Genomic DNA, 21,777 nt, shown 5'->3' with positions numbered 1-21,777 from the left:
AAATGGCTATTTGTCTTTTTTGAAATGTTTGCATCCACCATAAGTGAAAAAAAATCCTTTAAATGCAGAAATACTGAAACTCTGGCAGATATTAATGGTTTCTGCCCAGTGATGGAACATATGCATATGCTTTGAAGTTGACTTATGCAACCCACTAATTTCATAGGATTTTCTTGGGAAGGAAATATTCAGAGGAGTTTTTGCCAGTTCTTCCCTCTGAAACATACCCTACAGCAGCTGGTATTCATTGGCAGTCTCCCACTCAAATTCTAAGCAAGGATGACCCTGCTTAGCTTCCAAGATCAGACAGAATTGGTGTTTTTACTGTACTTAGGAGAACAGGGGCCCCTGATGGCACAGTGTGTTAAAGCGCTGAGCTGCTGAACTTGCAGACCAAAAGGTCCCAGGTTCAAATCCTGGGAGCGGAATGAGCACCCGCTGTTAGCCCCAGCTCCTGCCAACCTAGCAGTTCGAAAACATGCAAATGTGAGTAGATGAATAGGTACCGCTCCGGTGGGAAGGTAACCGCGCTCCATGCATTCATGCCAGCCATGTGACCTTGGAGGTGTCTATGGACAACGCCGGCTCTTCGGCTTAGAAATGGAGATGAGCACCAACCCCCAGAGTCGGACATGACTGAACTTAATGTCAGGGGAAACCTTTACCTTTAGGAGCACAGACAAATATTTTTTTTTTCTTATATCTCTCTCCACTCTCTGACAATAATGGAATAGTTGTTGAATGAAGCTATCAAACTGTGAGTCCTGGGAGTGAAGAGTCAGGAGCCATAGCATGTTCCACTTCCAGAACTCTTGCATTATGCTGGGCAATGTAATAAATAATAATAGTTGTTGTTGTGGTAGGGTTACAGCCTTTGTGAGTATACACTATCTTACTGATAAACTTTAATGTATAAAGGGAGTTTGAGGAAGGATATTTTTAAAAAGAGGAAGAAAATAAAGTCTGTGGTGTAATATATCTCACACTCTGGGATATTCAATGTGAAAGCCCATAGGACCTCCCACTCTTCTCAAACAGTTCACAAGGTCATGGGTCATATCCATGTTCCTGTGAGTGCACACCACCATCCAGTTCTCCAAACGAGCCACTCTAATTATCTTCATGTTCCGCATATCTCTGAGCCAATCGCCAGCATTCATTGGCATACACTGTAAGATTAAAAATAATGGAAATGCAAATTCACTGAGCAATCTAATGGAGGAAGACTGTAAATAAACTGCATAATAATGAAAATTTAAATTCTGTTTCAAGAAGGTGGCTATAAATTGTGTATAAATTCACAATTTATCTAAAATATAACACATAAACAGATAAATATATACAGCACGTACAGAAAACTCAGCCTTTTTAGTTGATTTTAAAAACACTTTACCTTCCAATATGTTCTCCATAAATGAGGGAATCATCTATATTGCATTTATAATATTGAAAACTACAAACCTAAACACATTTACTAAGACATTAACTGTCATACATATTTGGATTTGCTTTTAAATAAACTTGGACAAGACTGTATTAGAAAAGTTATAGTAATGGGCATATTCATAGCAGAACCGAGCACCAACCTGAGAAATAAAATGCAAATGTATATATCTCAGATCTCCTTTGGGGACGGTGAAAATACCAGTTGGATTTATTTAATTAGTGTGCATGATTTATGTCTTGCAAATAACACAGTGAATAACATCAAGAACATGTGGGGTTGTGATGGAGAAGGAAGAGCTCAAACTCTTTTATTCTTCTCTAGGCCCTGTAAAAATCATTACAAAATTATATCCCTCTACAGAGCGAAAGCTTGTTCTTGATGCAAAGAGCAGCTCTGCAGAAAATAGGTGGGATTTTCATTGGGATCATGGCAGAAGAAAAAGTAAGATCAAGAAACTGCCTTGAATAGGATAATAATTACATTGGGATATAAATTAAACAGTCAGATTTAAGTATTTTTCCTTCTAGTCCTCGAGATCTGCAGTTCCAAAGATTTATTCACCAGCTGTTTTTTACAATACAAAAGAAGTTGAGTAATAATTGTATTAACCTAATTAACACATAGTCTTGCCTACTGTCCATTAGCACACATCTACACTGTAGAATTAATCCAGTTTGACATCACTTTAACTTTCATGGCTCAATGCAATGGTGTCACAGGAATTGTAGTTAGATGAGGAGCAAAGGAGTCTTTGGCAGAGAAGGCTAAAGACCCTGTAAAACTACTGCTCCTATTATTCCTTAGCATTGAGACATGGCAGCTAAAGCAGTGTCAAACTGTATTAATCCTACAGAGTGGCAGATGAACTCTAAATCTCTCACATTTGAGCTTAGGAGCCACATTCAACTATTAGTATCAGTAGTATTTATATCCCACTTTTTCTCTCTTAAAAAAAAGAGACTCAAAGTGGCTCACATTAAAATCAATACAATACAATAAAAATGTAAAAATAAGCAAGTAACAAAACAGAATTGAGTGTGAACAGTATTCAAAATAATCAGTTTAAATCCTTAAAACCAATTAAACTATGTGGAGTAAAATGATTAAAAAATTAAAATGCATACCATCTCACTTTGTAAAAGGATTTTTTCTGTGGGGACCACACGGCCAGTCAGGGAAGCCTGGCATCCAAGCTGCAATCCCCAGTTTTCTAATTCTAAGCGAGCATCTTTGTTTCTGTAAGAAAATTTGCACCTTCACTTTTAGATATCATGGCTAAAGTACATCCTATATAAGCATAAATAAATAAAAATGAAGCAAATAATTTCCTTCATAATCTTATTTCTTTCACAGTCCTGATAAAAATGTGGCCTAGTTGAGAATTGTTTCCAAAGGGGTAAGCCTCTCTATGAGCGTGTAAAGTCATCATTTTTTGTAAACAGTGAGTATGATGGCTTAGCCTCATTGTTGTGAAATTCCATCTCTGCCCAAAATACAAACACAGAATGTTTCTAAAGACTTCAATGGTGGTGTCAATCCCAAGTGTCTGGGAATTGTCCCAAAGTACCCTGGGCTCATTCTGTGGTGTACAAGACTGATTTCTTCAGAGGAAAGCTGGGAAACAAGTAACACCTCCAAAGCTCAGCATATCAGACTTTTCCTCCCATTCTTAGGAGAGAACCTAGTCCCATAGTGACAAAGAAATTGGCTGGCTGTGTGAAGTGCTCTTAAGCAAGTCAGTCTAATTGGGCTTTGTTGTCTGCCTAAGTCTCAGAACAGAGACAGAACTTGGCATTAACGTGTTTGTTATATTTTATTTCACTCTGGGATGTGGTCAGGAATACCACATTAAAACAGATTTCAGGGTAATGACGGTGAAACAAAGCCACTTGTGCAAAATATTTACTGATGAATAATGGAAATTGCATGCATCCAATAGTCAAAAAATCCATTCCATAATCTACTGTGTGGATGGAGGTGTGAATTTCCTAGAGTGAAACCTAAGATTTGGCGATAAATCAAGGCTTTAATATTTTCTGATCCTTTAATAATGAATGGCTTTTTTCTTCTCAAATTTCCATTAACATTTTTTTAAAAAATCCTTCTCATATTATTCATGTTTAAGGACAAAGATGTGGAACAAAACAACCACTTCTTCCCAACTAAAAGACTGCAAACCAATCGCTTCTCATCCCCGAACGGCCAAATCTATTGAAGATTTCAGGTGATAAATGTGAGAGTTCATCTAGGTCTAGATGCTGGGTTGATTATAGCAGCAATTAGGTCATGGAACATCTATGAGTATTTTACATATTCTGAAGTACTGAATTTTGTGGGAATTTCTGGCATCCACTATATTGATCTTTGCAAGAATGATTATAAAATATTAATCATTCATCACCATCAGCATTACTTTTTAACCACCGCATCACACAGGACTAAAATTGGTGGCGTATGCCAATCTAGTCCTGGTCAACCATGGAGCCAGCCAGCTCCCATCAGACGATGTTGTGCCGGCTCTGTAGGTGGAGGAGAGCAGAACTGGCACACCACTGCAGCAAAACAAACAGCTTCCCATGTTGCCATTAAATCTATGGGGGGAAGACGCACGTAACACATATTCTCACACTTCCTCCCATGTGATTGCCCTCCCATCGATCTGGGCGAAGCAAGGCGTGGGGCGCTGGATTCTCCATGCCCTGTAGCCAAGTGCAGAGCTGCCGCCTTCTGCCGCAAGCTGTCTGATGAGTTGTGCTTAATTTGTTACTGAAAAGTTTCAATTTAATGATTTCGTAAATTAATGTTATCAGTATTTTTAACAATTCAGAATTAATGCATTGATACTAGCACAACCATTCCCAATTCAGTATTTTAGAGGGGGGGGGGTTGCATAGGAGGAAGCAGTTCTTAACATTCTCTACCCTGCTGAGATCTTTGGGACTTCAAAAATGTCAAAAACAATACCTCAAAGGAAACTAAAAAAACATGGCAACCATTGGTAATCTATTATAGAACTCAGTGTGACGAAGAGTTAAAAGCATGTCAATCTTTTGATCAACAGAAATTCTTGAACAATTAAGAAAGAGGTGTGCAACTTCTAGAGTCTGGATGATGTATATAATCTTCACCAAATCTTGGGAAGGGGTTGCACTTCTCACATCATGCCCATTTTAGTATTTTCTACCCGAAATGCCTTCCTCTGTTCTCTCTGGAAGTTGAAGGGGGCAGTACCACAATATTTTGCCATCCTAGTCTGTTTTAAATAGATTTGGGACAGGAATTGCGACTTTATCTGAGACTCATCACAAGTTCTCTGATCTTAGACATATGAACAAGAACCAAATTGAACTGATCTAAGTCAGTACTGACATGCAAGGACAGGAATACATGGGGCAAGTTGAACCCAAAGAACAATAGAGAAAGGGCATTGAGGAATAAGTAATAATCCCTGATTCAGTACTGAAGGTATTTGTCTGAAAACATCCATGTCAGGATGTCTGAAGAAGAAATACCTTTGTTTTCTATGTAATAAATGATTGTAGTCCTATGACTCCATCTAATGGTTGCAGATACTAGAGAAATCTGATCAGTGCTTGGGGTGCAAAGCACCAGAAAAGAAGCAAACAGGGCTAGATAACTTTAAATTGTTGTTTCTTAAAATGCTAAAGAAAATCTACTGGCCTTAAGGAGAGATCATGCCAATTATGGTTTTAAAAGTCAAACTGTGGAGGAGCTTTCTAGTACACAGTGATTTTATTAAAACTGTGAATGTTTTCTTAGGAAAAAAACATGTAGCAGTCAGCTATAATACATGGGTCAACAGCCAGGCCTGTAGTGTGTGTGGGGGGGGGGGTGTTTAGGGGTTCAAACCCCCCCCCCCCAAATTTTTCAGGTTAAAAAAAACCTGGTTTACTCTTGAATTTTAACTGGTTAACCAAATCCCCATGCTAAGTCTATGAGACGCAAAAAATTAAGAGTCCCTCCAGGTACTATCTCAAGCAGATATTGACAGGTCTGAACCCGGGGGGCGGGTGGGTCAGGGGTTCAACCCCCCCCCCCAAATTTTCAGAACCCCTCCCGAAATTTTTTTCTGGCTACAGCCCTGTCAACAGCTATCATATAGATTGCCCGCTGCACACTGAAGTATTTTAGTACCAATAATTCACTCTGAGGTGCTATGTCTGAAACAGTCTCAGGCCCAGATGCATGGGCCAGACAATATGTAGAAACAAGACAACTGAATTACCTTTGAATGTTGTCAGCAAGCCTAGACAGACGCTGATGTCTAGTTTCAGGAGACAAGTGCATTTCTTGAGCCAAATCCTTCATCAAATGGAAATTTGACTTTGCACGGCTGCTCAAACCTAACAAAGGGTTCGGGAACATTTTAATGCTCTAAGAAATTGACTTTGTGGCCCAGGAAAAATAACACAATAGGATGTTTGAGGTGCAATTTTTTAACATGCCTTTTACAGAACTCCAAGTAAAAAAAAATTAATTAGTAGAATTATATTATAATTTAAACTCCCAAATAAAGGCATTTTCCTGTACAGAGTGGGAAAGTCTAAAAAGAGCCTCTACACAGTTGGGCTGGGCTGTGGCGCAGCTAATTAGTAGTCAGCTGCAATAAATCACTATTGTACATTCTACTTTTTAAATTAAATTATTTAAATTAATTATTTTCATTGTGTTAGATAAAGAATCAGAAGGTAACATGGTAATAGCTAGAAGTTGTCAAAGTATAAATATATAAAGCCAAAAAGACTGAAATTAATCACGAGTAACTTAAGTCTCATTCATTCAAGGAGAACACTCCACGTGTGATGAAATCTGAATCCAGCTTAATGGTGTTGGGCTCCATGAGTAAAGAGCACTTTGGTCTTCATAGCTTTATTTCCTCTCATATAACAGAATGAACATGTTTTACTTCAATAGAAGAACAGTAATCCATGACAATTTGCTAATGGATCATATGAGCTATTGCAATTAATGTAGCATTGTGAAAATCACAAACATATATTGCATCTTCCTTCAATTCCATCAACTTACAAGCATTTGTGCTGTACACTCTCAATAAAATTGTGCATATTTTCCTAGCAGCAAATTTTTTTGCCACATTCATTATCACAGCATTCATTATCACAGCCTTGAGGATGCTACCAAAAACGAAATGTGTGATGTGTAACTCCTGATCAGGGTGTAAAGTGCATGAGCATACAGTGTGCATAAGATAAACCGAGGCCACTTGTATTGTAACTCTCCACACCCTCTTCAGAAACTGCTTGGAGAGACTGGAAAGTTCAGAAACACATAAATGCACTAAATAGTATTATATTGTGTCAGATTATAGGTAGTCCTTGAATTACAGACATCTCATTTACATACGACTCATAGTTTGGAATGAAGGTGAGACACCAGGAAGTGAGAGAAAGCTACCCCACAGAAGAGAAATTCATTCCTGAAAGTGTTATCATGGTGTTTTCACTGAAACTTTCTCACCAATCCTTGTTTCCACAGCAAGCCAAATTTTTCAAAATTCAATTATCACAGGGTCAGAAAGTGAGGTAAAATCTTAGCTAAATGATGTATGTATTTTGTTGGAATTAAAGTTTTAAAATCTAACTGTAACAACTTACGTACAAATTCTCCTTAAGAACAAACCTATCTTGTATGTAACCAGCAATAATAGTTTCCTGAGATTTCGGACTTTGATTTTTCCTAGACTTTTTACCTCAGATTATGTAGCTAGAGGTCGGTAAAGGTTTTCCCCGACATTAAGTCTAGTCATGTCCGACTCTGGCGGTTGGTGCTCATCTCCATTCTAAGCCAAAGGGTTGGCATTGTAGCTAGAGATCCCATAAATTAAATCTGTAAATAATACACTAGATCACTGTGGCTCTTTCCCATACAATGAGGATTCTGACATTCAAGTTTTTATTGGATCTGAGTGAAATTCTTATTCCTCCAAAGAACATTTTTAGCCCCTTTTGGCCAAGATCACCTCTCAGAGACCCTGAGCATTAGAGGAAAGACATCTTGCTTTAGGTTTAAGATTCTCATACAAAATATTGCAGTAATGGGCCAGATTATTGAAGTTAACAGCTGTTTACCTGTCATATAACAGAGTTCAGGTACCAGATGGACCACACGAGGTTTGTCAATGTTCCTGCCCTTTTTTAGTTCACTCACCAGCATTGGTTGATTTAAGTCAGTCAAAACTAAATCATATTGCTGTTCAAGGAAACACAAAATCAGAGTTAATCAAGGCAATATCATTGTGTATCCTCTGAAAGCAGGTCAGTCTTCTATTAGGAAACACGAAGTTGGAGTTTTGGGATGGCAGATACTATACTTGTAGGCCGCGATGGTAAAAGATTCAATTGGACTGGGGAAGCATCTTGTTCATTAGCTCAGAAAAAAAATCATCTCGGCCTGGTAGCAGTTAAAAATAAACAAAATATTAACTGGGACTTCACGCTGAGTCAAGAGCATTTACATTCCAAAAGACATATATATTTTATTTCTGTTTATTCAGTATTTCACAACTAAGATCTTTTCCTCCTTTTCTTAAAACAGTTATGATGTGTTCCATCCAGATCTGACAATTAAAACTATAAATGTACTTACCTGCTTATAGTACTGTTCATATGTGATCTGTGTACCATCACGTTTCTCAAATGAATCTGTTGCCTTCACAGACCACTCAATATCATCAATGCGGTAAGTCTTGTTGTTGTATCTGAAATAATTAAGTACACACGTACAAATCCAAATACTGTTCCTGTATTATTATTATTATTATTATTATTATTATTATTATTATTATTATTATTAACTGCATTTCTATACCGCTTTTCTCATCCCTGGGGGGACTCAAAGCAGTTTACAACATAATAAATGGCAAAATTCAATGCCTTACATATATATAAAAAATATATCACATATTTAAATCAAAAACATACAACTGTAAATTAAAACAATTAAAACTATAAAAACATCAAACATAGACCTATGTATGAAACATATTACAGCAATTAACATAGATCCCATCCCCCATCCCCCGTTCCATAGAATTTTAACCTTTCTTTATATACCCTCCCTGCTCCCCCCAGGGAGCAAGATGGTGTATGTCACAAACCTTGTCTGATCGAAGAATCTTGTATTTTTAACTATGAATCCATTCCAATTATATGCTAGAAATTACTTGCACACCCCAAAAAACTACTTATGCAAGAAGGCAGTAAACAATCACCACCACTACCACCACCCTAGTGATTGATAGGAAAAGAAGCATCAGTGTTTCTTTTTAGAATGACCTATATTTTTTTAAAAATTATTTGTGCTGGGATGCAGCTCTTCACTATTAAAAAGAATCAAAGATAGAAATGCATGAGAACTGTTTAAAAACATTGAATTGTCCCATTTATTTCTATATTTCTTACCCGTCGTCCCTACAGATGTCAAAGTGATATTTAAAACTGTGATTACAGTACATGGAATAAAAACAACGCAAATAAACTCTGCAGATATTTTGATCTGCTATTCTATACCAAAACACTTTGTTTCTCGCCAATGTCAACTTACTATCCTTTAGGCGAAAAGTAGACAAAAAGTAATTGTAATCTACTGGTACATTTATGGATGACTTAGGGCAGGGTTTCTTAAACTTCTCCACTTGGAACCCACTTTGACCCAATAATGTTTTACATGACCCCAGACATGTAATGGTTGCTTACTGGTAACCGTGTTTCTTCGAAAGATCATCTGTGAAATTCCCACATTCCGTATTTCCTGCGCCTGTACAGTAGACATGGAATCTTCTAGAAAGCTCTTGATACATTTTGGCAGAAGCCCGCCCACTCTCCACATAAAGTATTAAGCCAGTGTGAGGGGCTACTGCCTCAGTTCCTCTGCCACGAGTAGCAGCTGAAGAAACCAAGGCATGACAACAGCGGGAAAGATGGTCAGGGATGTGCAAATTTCACAGATAATCATTGAAGAAACACAGTTACAGGTAATCAACCATTATTTCTTCAGCATGGTCTCTGTGAAATCACATATATATTCGACTAGCAAGCTACTAACCTTGGCTGGTGGGCATCATGCCACCGAGGAAAAAAGGACTACTCTTCGAAATGCTGCATCTCTCCAGGAGAAGGCACCAACTTTGTAATGGGAGATGAAAGTGAGAGGAGTGAATCAGGCCATCGCATGACAGATGTCTTCGAAAGCAACATCCCTCAGGAAAGCGATAGAGGTCACCACGATCTGGTTAAATGACCTTTCACCTGTCCAGACAGTTCTCGACCAGCCAAGTAGTAAGTCAGTTGGATCACCGAGACCATCCATAATGAAAAATGTCTGGAGAGACTGGAAGGCCACTGGCATCCTTCCGGTACTTCGGAAATAATCGAGGAGACTTCCTAATTTCTAATGTTGTCTGCACATAAAAGGCCAGAGCCCTATGGATGTCCAGTAGATGCAGTGACTGCTCTAGAGAAGAAGAGGGGTTCTGAAAAAAGGCTGGCAAAAGGCTGGCAATATATGAAAATGAGTGGCTACCTTGGACTGGAAAGCAAAGTCGGTATGGAGCACCACTTGTCCTTATGAAAACGCAAATAAGCTCATCCACACAAAGTTCACTAGTGTGCCAAATAGAGGGAATGCCCACCAAAAAGGCTGTCTTCCATGAGAGGAAAGACATATCTGCTGAGGCGAAAGGCTCAAATGGGGGTTTTGTCAAGGAGGAAACACAATCTCCAAACTCCAAGATGGAGCCATAGGTGTGACAATAGGGCTTATATTCCTAAACCCTCAAAGAAAAGGGGCTACCAAAGATCCGAAAGACATGATGGGAGCCCAGCTTTTTTTATACCATGAAATGGCCGCAAGGTAGCATTTCAGGGATAAAAAGGAGAGGCCCGTATCAGAGAGGGAAACCAAAAAGTCCAGAACTAACAAGGTCAGAACTAACAGAGTCATTCCACTTTTTGGCAGCAAAGGCTGAGGAGCAAGACCATTTATAAAGGTAAATTTAGTAGACGCCCTTTGAGGGCGATCTATAATCGTGCTTACAGGCTGTGATAGTAGCATAAATGGTGTCACTGGCTGGGTAGAAAGTGCCAGGCCATCGGCTAAGATGTTTTCCTCCCCTGGGAGATGTAAATTGTTAGATGTATCTGTTCGCTAATGCACCAATCCCAAATGCGAAGGGCAAGCAATAAAAGGGAGCGGAATGTGTCCCACCCTGTTTGCAGTACACGACCTGCCAATATAAGTTTGAAGGTCGTTAAGGCTTTTTCGATTGCAAGTAACAATAAATCGTTTATGTGAGAAGCGGCCTCCACCTTCAACCAGGTCCTTGTGCCGTAAAGCCCTCCAAATGGGCCCCCCCAAACCTGAAGAGAGAAATCTGTCATTAGAGCTCTGGATGGGTTGGGCGGTTTGAAAGGTAATCCTGCAGAGATGTTTCACCTCTTATCCACCAAAGAAGGGACTGATGAACCTCCAATAGTATTGACAGAAGGGTGCAGAGGTTGCTCAAGAGGGAGTTGGAAGGCATTGAGGAACCATGCTTGCAAAGGCCAAAGGAGCAGCCGTGGCCATAGTGGCCGAGGCCATGTGGCACAGGATGACCTGAATGTGCCATTTGATGCATTTTCTAAATATGTTTAAGTCTAGTATCAGTTTCAGGATTGAAGAGTCCATCAAGCAATGGGAAATCCTCTGCGATGGCACGTCCCTCCTCAGACAAGTCTGATGACCGAAGCTAAGCATGTTGATGGACGGAGATCGCCATTGCAAAGAGCTTACCAGCGGATTCCACCATATGCTTAGCAAGGTCCTTTTGGAGTTTGGCAAGGGATGTGTCCTCTAGTTGAAAGGCTTTAGCGTTGATGGAGGTGTTCCAAATAGGGGGTGATCTTGGCCCATAAAAATGTCTGATAAGTCCTCATATACGTCCAGTAATGTGCCAAACAGGTGAACAAACCCGCAGGGGTGTGAGCTCCTTTTCCCATTGAATCGATCTTCCTACTTTCCTTATCAGACAGCTCTTATAAGGGCTTCTTTGATCGACGCGGTTGTGTTACTTCCATTACAACAGAATTGGGTTTAGATGGACGAGCCACCCAGTCAGTGAAGGAGAGGTCTACCAAGTACATATTGTCAATTCTCTTTGGCATTGCAGGAACGGAAGCTGGGGAGACATCAGGCGCTCTTGCCAGCTGAAGATAGGGCAGCAGAGGTAGAACCGTGGGCGCTGGGGACTGCTGCTGCTCAAAAGAAAAGATGGCGTCACCACCAGGAGTAGGATGCCCGCTTCTTAGTGATGGAGGGAGTCAGCAGAGCAGTTTTTCCTCGACTGAAGGGTAAAGGGGAGGCAAATAGGATACCACTGAACTACGTGGCCTGCTCCGAGGCACAGAAGGCATACATTGTACCCATCAGTATCTGGCAGCTTCCCTTCACACAAAATACATCTTAAAGGAGGTGGTGGAAGACATGCTGAGCATGAAAGGGCACAAACCAGACAGAAGAAAGAGACAGTCCAAAGACAGTCCGGGTCAGGAGTGGAGAGGTCAGGCCGTCCAAGTCAAAGAAAAAAAGGCAAGTGAAGATCCCCTAGCTGCTGCGAGAGCAGTAGACTAAAGGAACTGCGGTAGTACCCCTCCCACTGACTATATACTCTATGGGGAGAGTAGGCGGGGCTTCTGCCGAAATGTATCAAGAGCTTTCTAGAAGATTCCATGTTTACTGCGCAGGTACAGGAAATACCATATGTGAAATTTCACAGAGATCACACTGAAGAAACAATTATATAACCTTATAAAATAAAATATTTACTTATAACAATTCTGCATTTGCAAGGATCGCTAAACAGGCTATTTTCCTTTTTTATGAAGTACAACTTAAGCATCTTCTGTAAAGTCCACTGTAAGCACTGCGCAACAGATTCATTTAAATGTCTAAAACAACCATAAGGTGATGTTCATAAAACTTTTAATGTTGCCAAACTTTTTGAGACCCCCAACATCGAACAAAGGGGACCCTATTAGGAGTCAGGGCGCATAGTTTAAGAAGCAGTGACTTAGGGCAAGAATTCCTGATTCCCAATTGTTTAATACTACAGTACCAGCAGCAAAATTACCATTTCCAATTATATTAAGTTGCCAAAACAAAAAAGGTTTGAGTTTCTAAGAGTGGACATTTGTTTGAAATGACTGTGACCTTATTTTATTCCAGTATGAAAAACTAATCCCTATGCTCAGAATGTATTCACAAGTGTCCTGTTGTTTAATTTCAAGTGTTTGCCATTGGCACCTAGCGCTGGTTGGTTCTAGCAAGCAAAGTAGGTCTGATGAGCCTCAAGTCTAACCATCTCTATCCTAAGTAATGATGGTAGAGCTCCAAAAGGAAGAGAATTCATTCAAGAACAAACTTCCTACAATATATTATAAAATCATTTAAAAAGCAGTGTAATTCTTGGCTGATTTTATCAACTGAGATGCATTTGAAAGATGCTACAATTTCAAACAGTAAATTCGTATTACCTTGTAAGAACAATAAGCCCTACCAGTTCCTTTTCACACATTTCTGGAAAACGTGCCCTATCCACGTTTTGATACAGGCTGGTCATGAACTCTAAAACACTTTCATTTCGGAGTACTTTGTGGCTCACATCTGCACAGACCATCACTCTATTTTCATACTGTCCGACAGACACAGCAAAGCCTGGCCAAAGTGTCAGCCTGAAATCAAGAGGAAAAGACAAAAGGATAGATAACTTGATCAATCTCCATCCTAGACTATGCACAGCCTGATCAAACTCTTCCGTCTGGTCCAAACACATACTTGAAATGTTCCAACTAACACAACAAAGGGTTTACTTCACCTTTTGCTACAGAAAACCTTGAAGTATTAAGGTGAGAATGTGATGATGAGTCTTAAACAATGTCTAGGGTTCTTAAATGGCACAGTCATTGTGAGATAGGCTGTCTACAATAAGCATTGTATTTGATGCAAAAAAAACATTGTGGCTCCTTTCACACAGCTGTATAAAATCCACATTGAACTGAATTATATGGCACTGTGGACTCTGATAACCCAGTTCAAAGCAGATATTGTGAATTATCTGCCTTGATATTCTGGGTTATATGGCTACATGGAAGGACCCTGTGATACAGGAGGGCCATGCACACCTTTCCATTGGGCAAATCATAATAGTCTAATTCCTACAGAACAAAGCATATAGCAAACAAAAAAGAAAACCCAGTGGAAGATGCACAAAAAACCTGCTAAGTGTCACTGTTACTAACCAACATCTGAGAAACTTACAATGAACTCCAAATTTCTCTAGAAGTCACTGCAGAAACCAAGGTTAACAGCTGGAGAAGATACATTTATAGTGAATGGTTATCAAAGATCATCAAAGACTATCTCAGGAAATTGTATGCAAGAATAAGGAATGTTTGCTATATTTAAGACTGGCAGTGGACTTAATCTGGACTTCCCTTTCCAACTACATATTATAGGCAGTCCCAGAGTTACATCGAATTTATAAATGACTCAGTTAAGAATGGGAGTGAGACAACAGGAAGTGAGAAATCTACCCCTCAGAAGGGAAATTTACCCCTGATAGAGTTATTATCATGGGGAAAAATGTCTCAAGTGAAAGTTTATCACCAATTCATGTTTTTCCGCAGGCCACATTTTTCAAAATCCAAGTATCACAGGGACAGAAGGTGAGGTGAAATCTTCTGAACAGGGGCACAGACAGCCAAACAAACATCACAGGTGTGTTAGCCCTTTCCTATGCTATCCAAAGCTTTAAAAGATATAATGTGGTGTGTGTTACATGTAAAAAATGTACCTGTTAAATTACCTACAAATTCATCTTAAGAACAAACCTACAGAACCTATCTTCTTGGTAACTTGGGGACTGCTATACTAAATTATCGAATAGAATTCAACACGGCACAATTAAATTTGCTGCAAAAGATTACAATCTAAAATGCTCTGTTCTTTAATTACAGGATAAAGTGGCCTACTTACTTGTGCTGGGGGATTTCAACAGGATCTGAAGGACTGTAGAAGTTTTGTCCAATTTGATGCATTGATAACTTTTTCAAAACCCTAAAGATTAAGTGTAAATGTTAATGTGCCATGTAACATAAGTATAATTTTCAGAACTATCTACAGAAGATACATTCTTAATTCTAACTAGGTATTCAACCAGAAGGTTGACAGTTCAAAGCTGCGAGTCAGGGTGAGCTCCAAACTGCCAGCCCTAGCTTCTGCCAACCTAGCAGTTTGAAAGCATGCGATGTGAGTAGATCAGTAAGTACCGCCTCGGCAGGAAGGTAAAAGGGCACCCCGTGCAAATATGCAAAACATGCTGACAACAGATTGAAGGATCTACAGATAACAGGCTCCTAGGCATGGGAAAAGGGAACGAGAGCACCTACCTATGGCCAGAAGTTGAGCATCACCTCCAGACGCCAGAGATGAAAAAGGGGAAGACTTTTACCTCTGTCTTTATATGTCGTTGTGTAAAATACATTTAATGTTTGCCTCATATGGGTTCTGTAATCTGCTCTGAGTCCCTCCGAGGAGATAGAGCGGAATATAAATAAAGTGTATTATTATTATTGTATAATAAAAGAATGGCTGGTCAACTTGCTTCATGTGTGGAAAGGGACAAATCAGTTTGTTTCTAACCTGTGTCAATTTTGCGTGGGCTACTTGTTCTATGAAATTCTGACCATTTTTATTTAAAAAATGCTCATGATTGAAATTTTGGTACAGACTGAATCTCCCTTATCCAGAAATCCAAACTCCAAAATATTTTTCTAATGGCTACCCACTTGTTGCTTTTGGGGAGAATGGGCTAGTTATACATCCAGCACCCAATGAGAGCCCTTGTATACATTTTCATATGTTTTTAAAGCCAGAAAGAGCATCACAAATTTGAAAAAGTATTAACTCTGAAGGTTAATGTATTCTGATCCATACATTTAGCATAGTAGGTCCAGATCAGATTCATATCATGAATTCTAAAATATGTATGCCACAGATGGAAACAAAAATAATGAACAGCAGATAAGGAAGGTAGTTAACCTGGCTATGAGATCAAAAGCCAGAACAGGCTATAGTTACATCATATTAGAGCTCTGCTTTATAGACATGTAAAGCATGGGCCCCAAACTAAGGCCCGTGGGCCTCAGTTTTAGACTTAGGCTCGCCCTAAGTCTGAAATGACCTGAAGGCACACATCAACAACAACAATCCTAATTAACTTGACTATCTCATCAGCAAGAAGCAGGGCCACACTTCCCATTGAATTCCTAGTAGGTTTCTGTTGGTTAAAATTGTTCTTATTTTTAAATTTTGTATAGTTTTTTCAAAAAAAAATTGCACTACAAATAAAACATGTGCAGTGTGCATAGGGACTAGTTCGTATTTTTTTACAAACTATAGTCCGGTCCCCTAACACTCTATGGGACTGTGGACCGGCCCTCTGCTTAAAAAGTTTGAGGACCCCTGATGTAAAGCAAAGCTGTGTAGCTTCTTTCTATTTACAAATCATTTCCAGGAGAGGGCACTCCAAAGCAGAGAATGATGGGGAAGCAAGTGCTTAAAGTAATCTCCCCAATTTTTTTATCCATCAGTGTTGATTTGACTTCAATTTATTTTTGAGAAACAAAGGTATCAAATCAAGAGGTCTGCAAAGCAACATCTAGCTCCTGTTTATTACTTTTAGATTAGAAAATGGCAATGGATAGGAAAATTATTTATGAAGTCTATGGTGATAAAATATTACCACCACTATCTGTTTTCCTGCTAAATGCAGGTATTAGTCCGTGGACTGGTAACTTTCCAATTAAACTACTGCAATGCACTCTGCCTGGGGCTGCCCTTGAAGATGACTTATAACGGATAGACTACTCATTGGAACTCCGTACAGACACTACATTAAAACCCTTGGGCAGAACTGATTTTATCCCATGGTTACATTACCTAAAACTGTGTTGACAGGTTTATAACTTATTATTTAATTTATTTTAATCTTTCAAAATTGTTTTTCTGATTTATTAATTAAATTTATTTTATTGTTAGCTGACCTGAAAAATATGGTGGGGTATAAATAATGTTAACATTGCTTACAAGACAGCTTCCCATGCTGATGTAATACTGAAATTGGGCTAGAGCATTACAAAGAATAACATGACAGATTACCACTGAAGTCTCAAGGCTTTCTGACAACAAACTATCTGACTTTTTGTATTGCTTATTTTCAATCTAAAATTGGGTCTGGTTCTTGTGTACATTCTCAACACAAATGGCTTACTTCTTAAAGGTAACGTTTAAAAACTGAATGGACACAGGGCTGCTGGACTGAAGCTGGTGGGTTAAAGTAATGATGATCTTCACGGTTTCACCTCTTTGAGTTTCACAAAACAGTTCTGTAACCTAGAGAGAAAACATGTGTAAATAATGTGCTTTGTCTTCAGACTACATTTCTCTATATATCCAAGAAAACAAAGTGTGACTCTTTCAGTGGAGCTCTTGAGTTCAGCACTAATATTAAAAACAAATTGTTAGATGGAAAATATGCACAGAGGCAATTTAGCCCTCTGGATTATGGACTTTAAGGTTCTATTACAATAACCCAAAGTAGATCAATCAAATTTGAATTCAGATTGCACATGGTTTGAGCAATGGTTGAGTTTAGGTGAGGCAGAGTGCAGCTCAGAATACCAGAGGATACAGAATGAGATCCAGGAGCTTAATTGCTGTGATGTCTCATGGGCCTTGTAGTCCCGTTCCTAGTGCTATTGTGGCAGACGAGGAGGAAAACATGGGGTTTCCACCGGTTCAGCTTGAATCGGAGCCTCTCCACCTGGAGGATGTTTGTCCTCAGGAAGTTAACCAAACAAGCCTTGGGCAGAATTCTCCCCCGTTTTCCCGAAAGGACAATTATAATAGAGATAGAGGAGTCAGGGAGGCAAATCGCCGGAGTCTCAGAATCGCTGCCAAACAACTAGCTGATTAGGTCTGCTTCCCTTGGGAAATTCTAAGGAGTCATGCATCTGGACAGAGTTGGGTTTCGCTTCTTGTTCTCCAGGGAAAGCGTTCTGTTGGCGGGAAAACAAGACCCTATATAGGGGTTTTGCCGCAAGGGGAACCTTGCGGAGTCAATTGTTCAGCTTGAGGAGAGAGATCGTGTGTGGACTTCGTAACCCCAGTTCCTTGTTTCCCGGATCAAGTTTCCAGCCTTACCTTGTTTCACGGACTTCCTTGGACTTTGTTCATGCTTCATGTCTGCCTCGTTCCAAGTCTTTGATCTAGCCAAGAATCAAGTTTATTTTCCAGCCTTGTTGTCAAGCTACATTGGACTTTAAAGACTCTGTCATTTCCCCACACTTTGCTTGGCAAAGTGTGTGTTTCGGTCAAGTGGATTAAAACTTTGAACTCTAATATCTTATATTGGACAATACATTTCTGGACTATTTTTGGCATTTCCTGAAAGGTCTGCTTCTGAACTATATTCTTCACTTGTTTTTATTGACTTTATATATTTCTTTAATAAAGATATTAGATTCTGGCCTCTGTGTAAGGTTATCGGTGCTCTGCAGCCTGGGTCCTGACAATTGCTGTCGCACCTCAGGATAGCTTCACCTTGCTGTATACACCAAACTGCACACAGGTTGAAGTCTTTTTAGTTTATTAGAAAATAGAAAATAAGTTCTTTAAAAACAAAAGTAAAGTTCCAAAAGATCATTACAAAATAAAGCCTTAGAGCATAATTCAAGAAATCACCAGAAATAAAGTCCCAAAAACATGAACACAAGAGCTGCAAGATAATCCAGGAAAACAAGCGCTTGCTTCTTGGTTGAATGAAAAGTTGCTTTGACAAAGGTTTGTCTCCAAACACATTACTTTAATACCCTTTGCAAAGCATGAAAGCATTTCTCTGACCTCTAACCTCCCTCTTGTTTGCAATTCTCACTCCTCCGAACCCTGAATTCCAAATGGTCAGCTTGATCTAGGGAACCTGTTTCGTCAAGGTCAGCCTGCTCGTTAATTTGCTGAGCCTCATTATCAGACTGAGAACTGTCCTCCTTTTCCAAGTCAATTTGCACCTGGCTAGTCTCAGTATCAGCAGCATCATTCCTTGCTGTGGGAAAATGAACTTGCACTCTCTGTTCCTCATCTTCTACAACAGGGACATTTTGAACCTGAGTTTGAACCTGAATCCCACCATCCTCATCAGAGTCAATCTGAGGTTCCAGCTGAGTCACAACAATTGCTGGAATAAATGGGGGAAGAAAGAAATCCCTGAACTTCAAACCTGAATTTTCCTTGTCCCCACAATAGAGTTGCCAGCTGAAATTAAAGTCAGGGCTCCTGTCCCTTTAAAAGTTGTGTAGGAAGGGAATTTCAGCAGGTGTTAGTTGTGTGCAAGCAGAACCCAAAATTCCACCTTCTGTACAACCCATAAAGGGACAGGAGTACTTTCCTTTATTTCACCTGGAAACCCTACCCTACAATTACTTCCCGATTCTGCAAGGATTTTCTGAAGGGCAACAGCTTGAAAGAGCAAGGCTTAAAATCAACTAATCTTGTGGTTTGTGTCATGACATAATTACATTTTTTTCAAAAAGAGGATTTTATAAACAACACCCCTCTGTGCCAAAAACAATCTCAATCACAAGAAATCTAAGCGATAGTCTCACAAACTGTATCTATTATTGAGTTGCTGAAGAGTTTTTTGGGATGTATGGCCATGTTTCAGAAGCATTTTCTCCTGACATTTCACCCACATCTATGGCAGACATCCTCAGAGATTGTGAGTTCTATTGGAAACTAGGCAAGTGGGTTTATATTTCTGTTTAGCCTGCAGAAGAGAAGGCTGAGAGGAGACATAACAGTCATGTATAAATATGCGAGGGGTGTCATAGGGAGGAGGGACCAAGGTTGTTTTCTGCTGCCCTGGAAACTAGGACAGAGAACAATGGCTTTAAACTACAGGAAAAGAGATTCCACCTGAACATTAGGAAGAACTTTCTAACTGTGAGAGCTGTTCAGCAGTGGAATTCTCTGCCCCAGAGTGTGGTGGAGGCTCCTTCTTTGGAGTCTTTTGAGACTGGATGGCCATCTGTCAGGGGTGCTTTGAATGCGATTTCCTGCTTCTTGGCAGAGGGTTGTACTACATGACTGACAAGGTCTCTTCCAACTCCATGATTCTATGTGGAATACCTAGGGTGAGAGAAAGAACTCTTGTCTGCTTGAGGCAAGTGTGAATGTTAAAATTGACCACCTACAAAGCCTGGCTGCTTCCGGCTTGAGGGAATCCTTTGTTGGGAGGTGTTAGCTGGTCCTGATTATTTCTTGTCTGGAATTGCTGTTTTCTGAATGTTGTTCTTTATCTCCTGTCCTGGTTTTAGAGTTTTTTAATACCGGTAGCCAGATTTTGTTCATTTTCATGGTTTTCTCCTTTCTGCTGAAATTGTCCACATGTTTTTGGATCTCAATGGCTTCTCTATTTAGTCTGATATGGTGGTTGTTAGAGTGGTCCAGCATTTCTGTGTACTCAAATAATACAATGTGTCCAGGTTGGTTCACCAAGTGCTCTGCTGTGGCTGACTTCTCTAGTTGAATTAGTCTGCAGTGCCTTTCACGTTCCATGATTCATATCTATTATATCCATTATTCTCAAGTTCCTCTTTTATTCTTCCTGGTTTATCAATCAAAATAAGTTATGGTTTGTTTATTGGGATGGGAACTATGATAATAGGGCATGGCTCACTTTCCCTTCCAGTCTGTGCTTCTCTGGCATAGCTATGAAAGGGAAAGCATAAGTTGTCAAAGACAGAACGCCACCAGATAAGATTCAACACAGTTTATTAAAGATACAGAACCAAAAAATGCTCATAAAAAACAAAGAGCTAGGCAAACACTCGCCTTCAATATGAAAAGTCACTCAAAACGGTTCAAAAGATAAACCGGATTAAACAGGAGTTTAATCCGGGTTAAACCAAAAATGCTTACTTCAGCCTGGCACTTTAAACAAACAAAAGCTGGTAAACAAAGATTCAACAAAACATAAATACTGGCAGCAGATTCCTCTCTGCTACTCAACAGCTGTGGTTGAGTAACTAAGTTGTTACTCCTCCGTGCAGCGGGCGAACTCCGGGTCCAAATACATCAATCAGGGTTGCAGCGGTCAGCGGGGTCCCAATCCGGTCCGAGGTCGATAGTCAGGTGCAGGCGTCTTAGGTTCCACGAATTCCACCGATAGCCAAAGAAAGGGTAGTCCAAGGTCGTAGTCAGTCAGTCAGTCAGCCAGTCCAGCGTCAATTCCGAGTAGGTAAATAATGTCCGTCAAGAAGACGACGGAGGTCCAAGCTAATAAGATTAAACACAGGTTGCACAACAAAAGCCCACACAGTTCCTCCCGCCGCCTATGCCCAGTGTCCTTGGTAACTTACGTATTCAGCAAACGAAACACACCCGTCTTCAGGAAATTCCCAACAAGAGCCCAAGCGTTCGTCCAGATTACCTTGCCCAATGCAATTAGCCCTGGATTCAAGACCCCATTTTATGCCAGTTACAATTCCTCATCGCTATCAGCTGTTACCCTAATTCCAGGTGCCTCATCATCATCATCCTCATCAGAGCTAAAACATCTTTGACTACGCCCCACAGCATCCCCAGCTGTGGATCCCGTTCCATCCCTCCAGCTCGTCCACGGGTCCGATCCTGCAACCCGCCAGTCGCTTCCCATGCTATCATTACCAGGAACACCCAAATCCTCCCTCACACGAGTCCATTCCATGTCATCCTCCTCTGAGCTAACCACCTCTTCCTCCATTCTCTCAGTAAAACCCTCAAAGGAGTCTTCGTCAGTTGATTCTGCAAATATGTCCCGCAGCCGTTTCCTCTCTCGCTCCTCAAGAGAGTCTGACTCTCGAGGAGTCTTACGACCACGTCTCCCAGTATTGGAGCCATAAGGCTCAACCATAACACTATCCCCTCTCACAAAGGCCTCCTCCTCCAAAGGAGGAGTTATAGCAGTGATGTCTTCAGCTACAGTGTTACGGCGCCCAGAAGTATCTAACTTCAACAAAGAACGGTGAAAGACAGGGTGGATCTTAAAAGAAGAAGGCAAACGCAATCTAAATGCCACAGAAGAGATTTTTTTAGTAATAGGAAAAGGTCCTAAATACCGTGGCGCAAACTTTCCTCCAGCCTGTTTAATATATTTAGAAGATAACCAAACCAGATCCCCTTCCTCCAACTCCTCCCCGGCTTGTCTATGGCGGTCG

General features: G+C 40.1%; 1 protein-coding gene across 3 annotated transcripts in view; it reads right to left on the bottom strand.

The window, feature by feature from the left end:
* The window catches only part of piwil4 (piwi like RNA-mediated gene silencing 4), a 58,851-nt gene that overhangs the window by 16,579 nt on the left and 20,495 nt on the right, over positions 1–21,777 (bottom strand). For all 3 annotated transcript variants that reach the window (XM_003219341.4, XM_062974558.1, XM_062974559.1), the window contains exons 6-13: positions 16,797–16,918; positions 14,501–14,581; positions 13,000–13,197; positions 8,075–8,186; positions 7,558–7,678; positions 5,694–5,811; positions 2,572–2,683; positions 985–1,169 (exon numbers count right to left, since the gene is read on the bottom strand). In XM_003219341.4, coding sequence (XP_003219389.2) covers positions 985–1,169; positions 2,572–2,683; positions 5,694–5,811; positions 7,558–7,678; positions 8,075–8,186; positions 13,000–13,197; positions 14,501–14,581; positions 16,797–16,918 — 1,049 coding nt within the window. The remainder of the gene's footprint in view (positions 1–984; positions 1,170–2,571; positions 2,684–5,693; positions 5,812–7,557; positions 7,679–8,074; positions 8,187–12,999; positions 13,198–14,500; positions 14,582–16,796; positions 16,919–21,777) is intronic.

Source organism: Anolis carolinensis, chromosome 3, assembly GCF_035594765.1.
Source record: "Anolis carolinensis isolate JA03-04 chromosome 3, rAnoCar3.1.pri, whole genome shotgun sequence".
In the NCBI taxonomy this organism is placed as follows: domain Eukaryota; kingdom Metazoa; phylum Chordata; class Lepidosauria; order Squamata; family Dactyloidae; genus Anolis; species Anolis carolinensis.
This window is presented reverse-complemented; position numbering and strand designations above follow the sequence as displayed.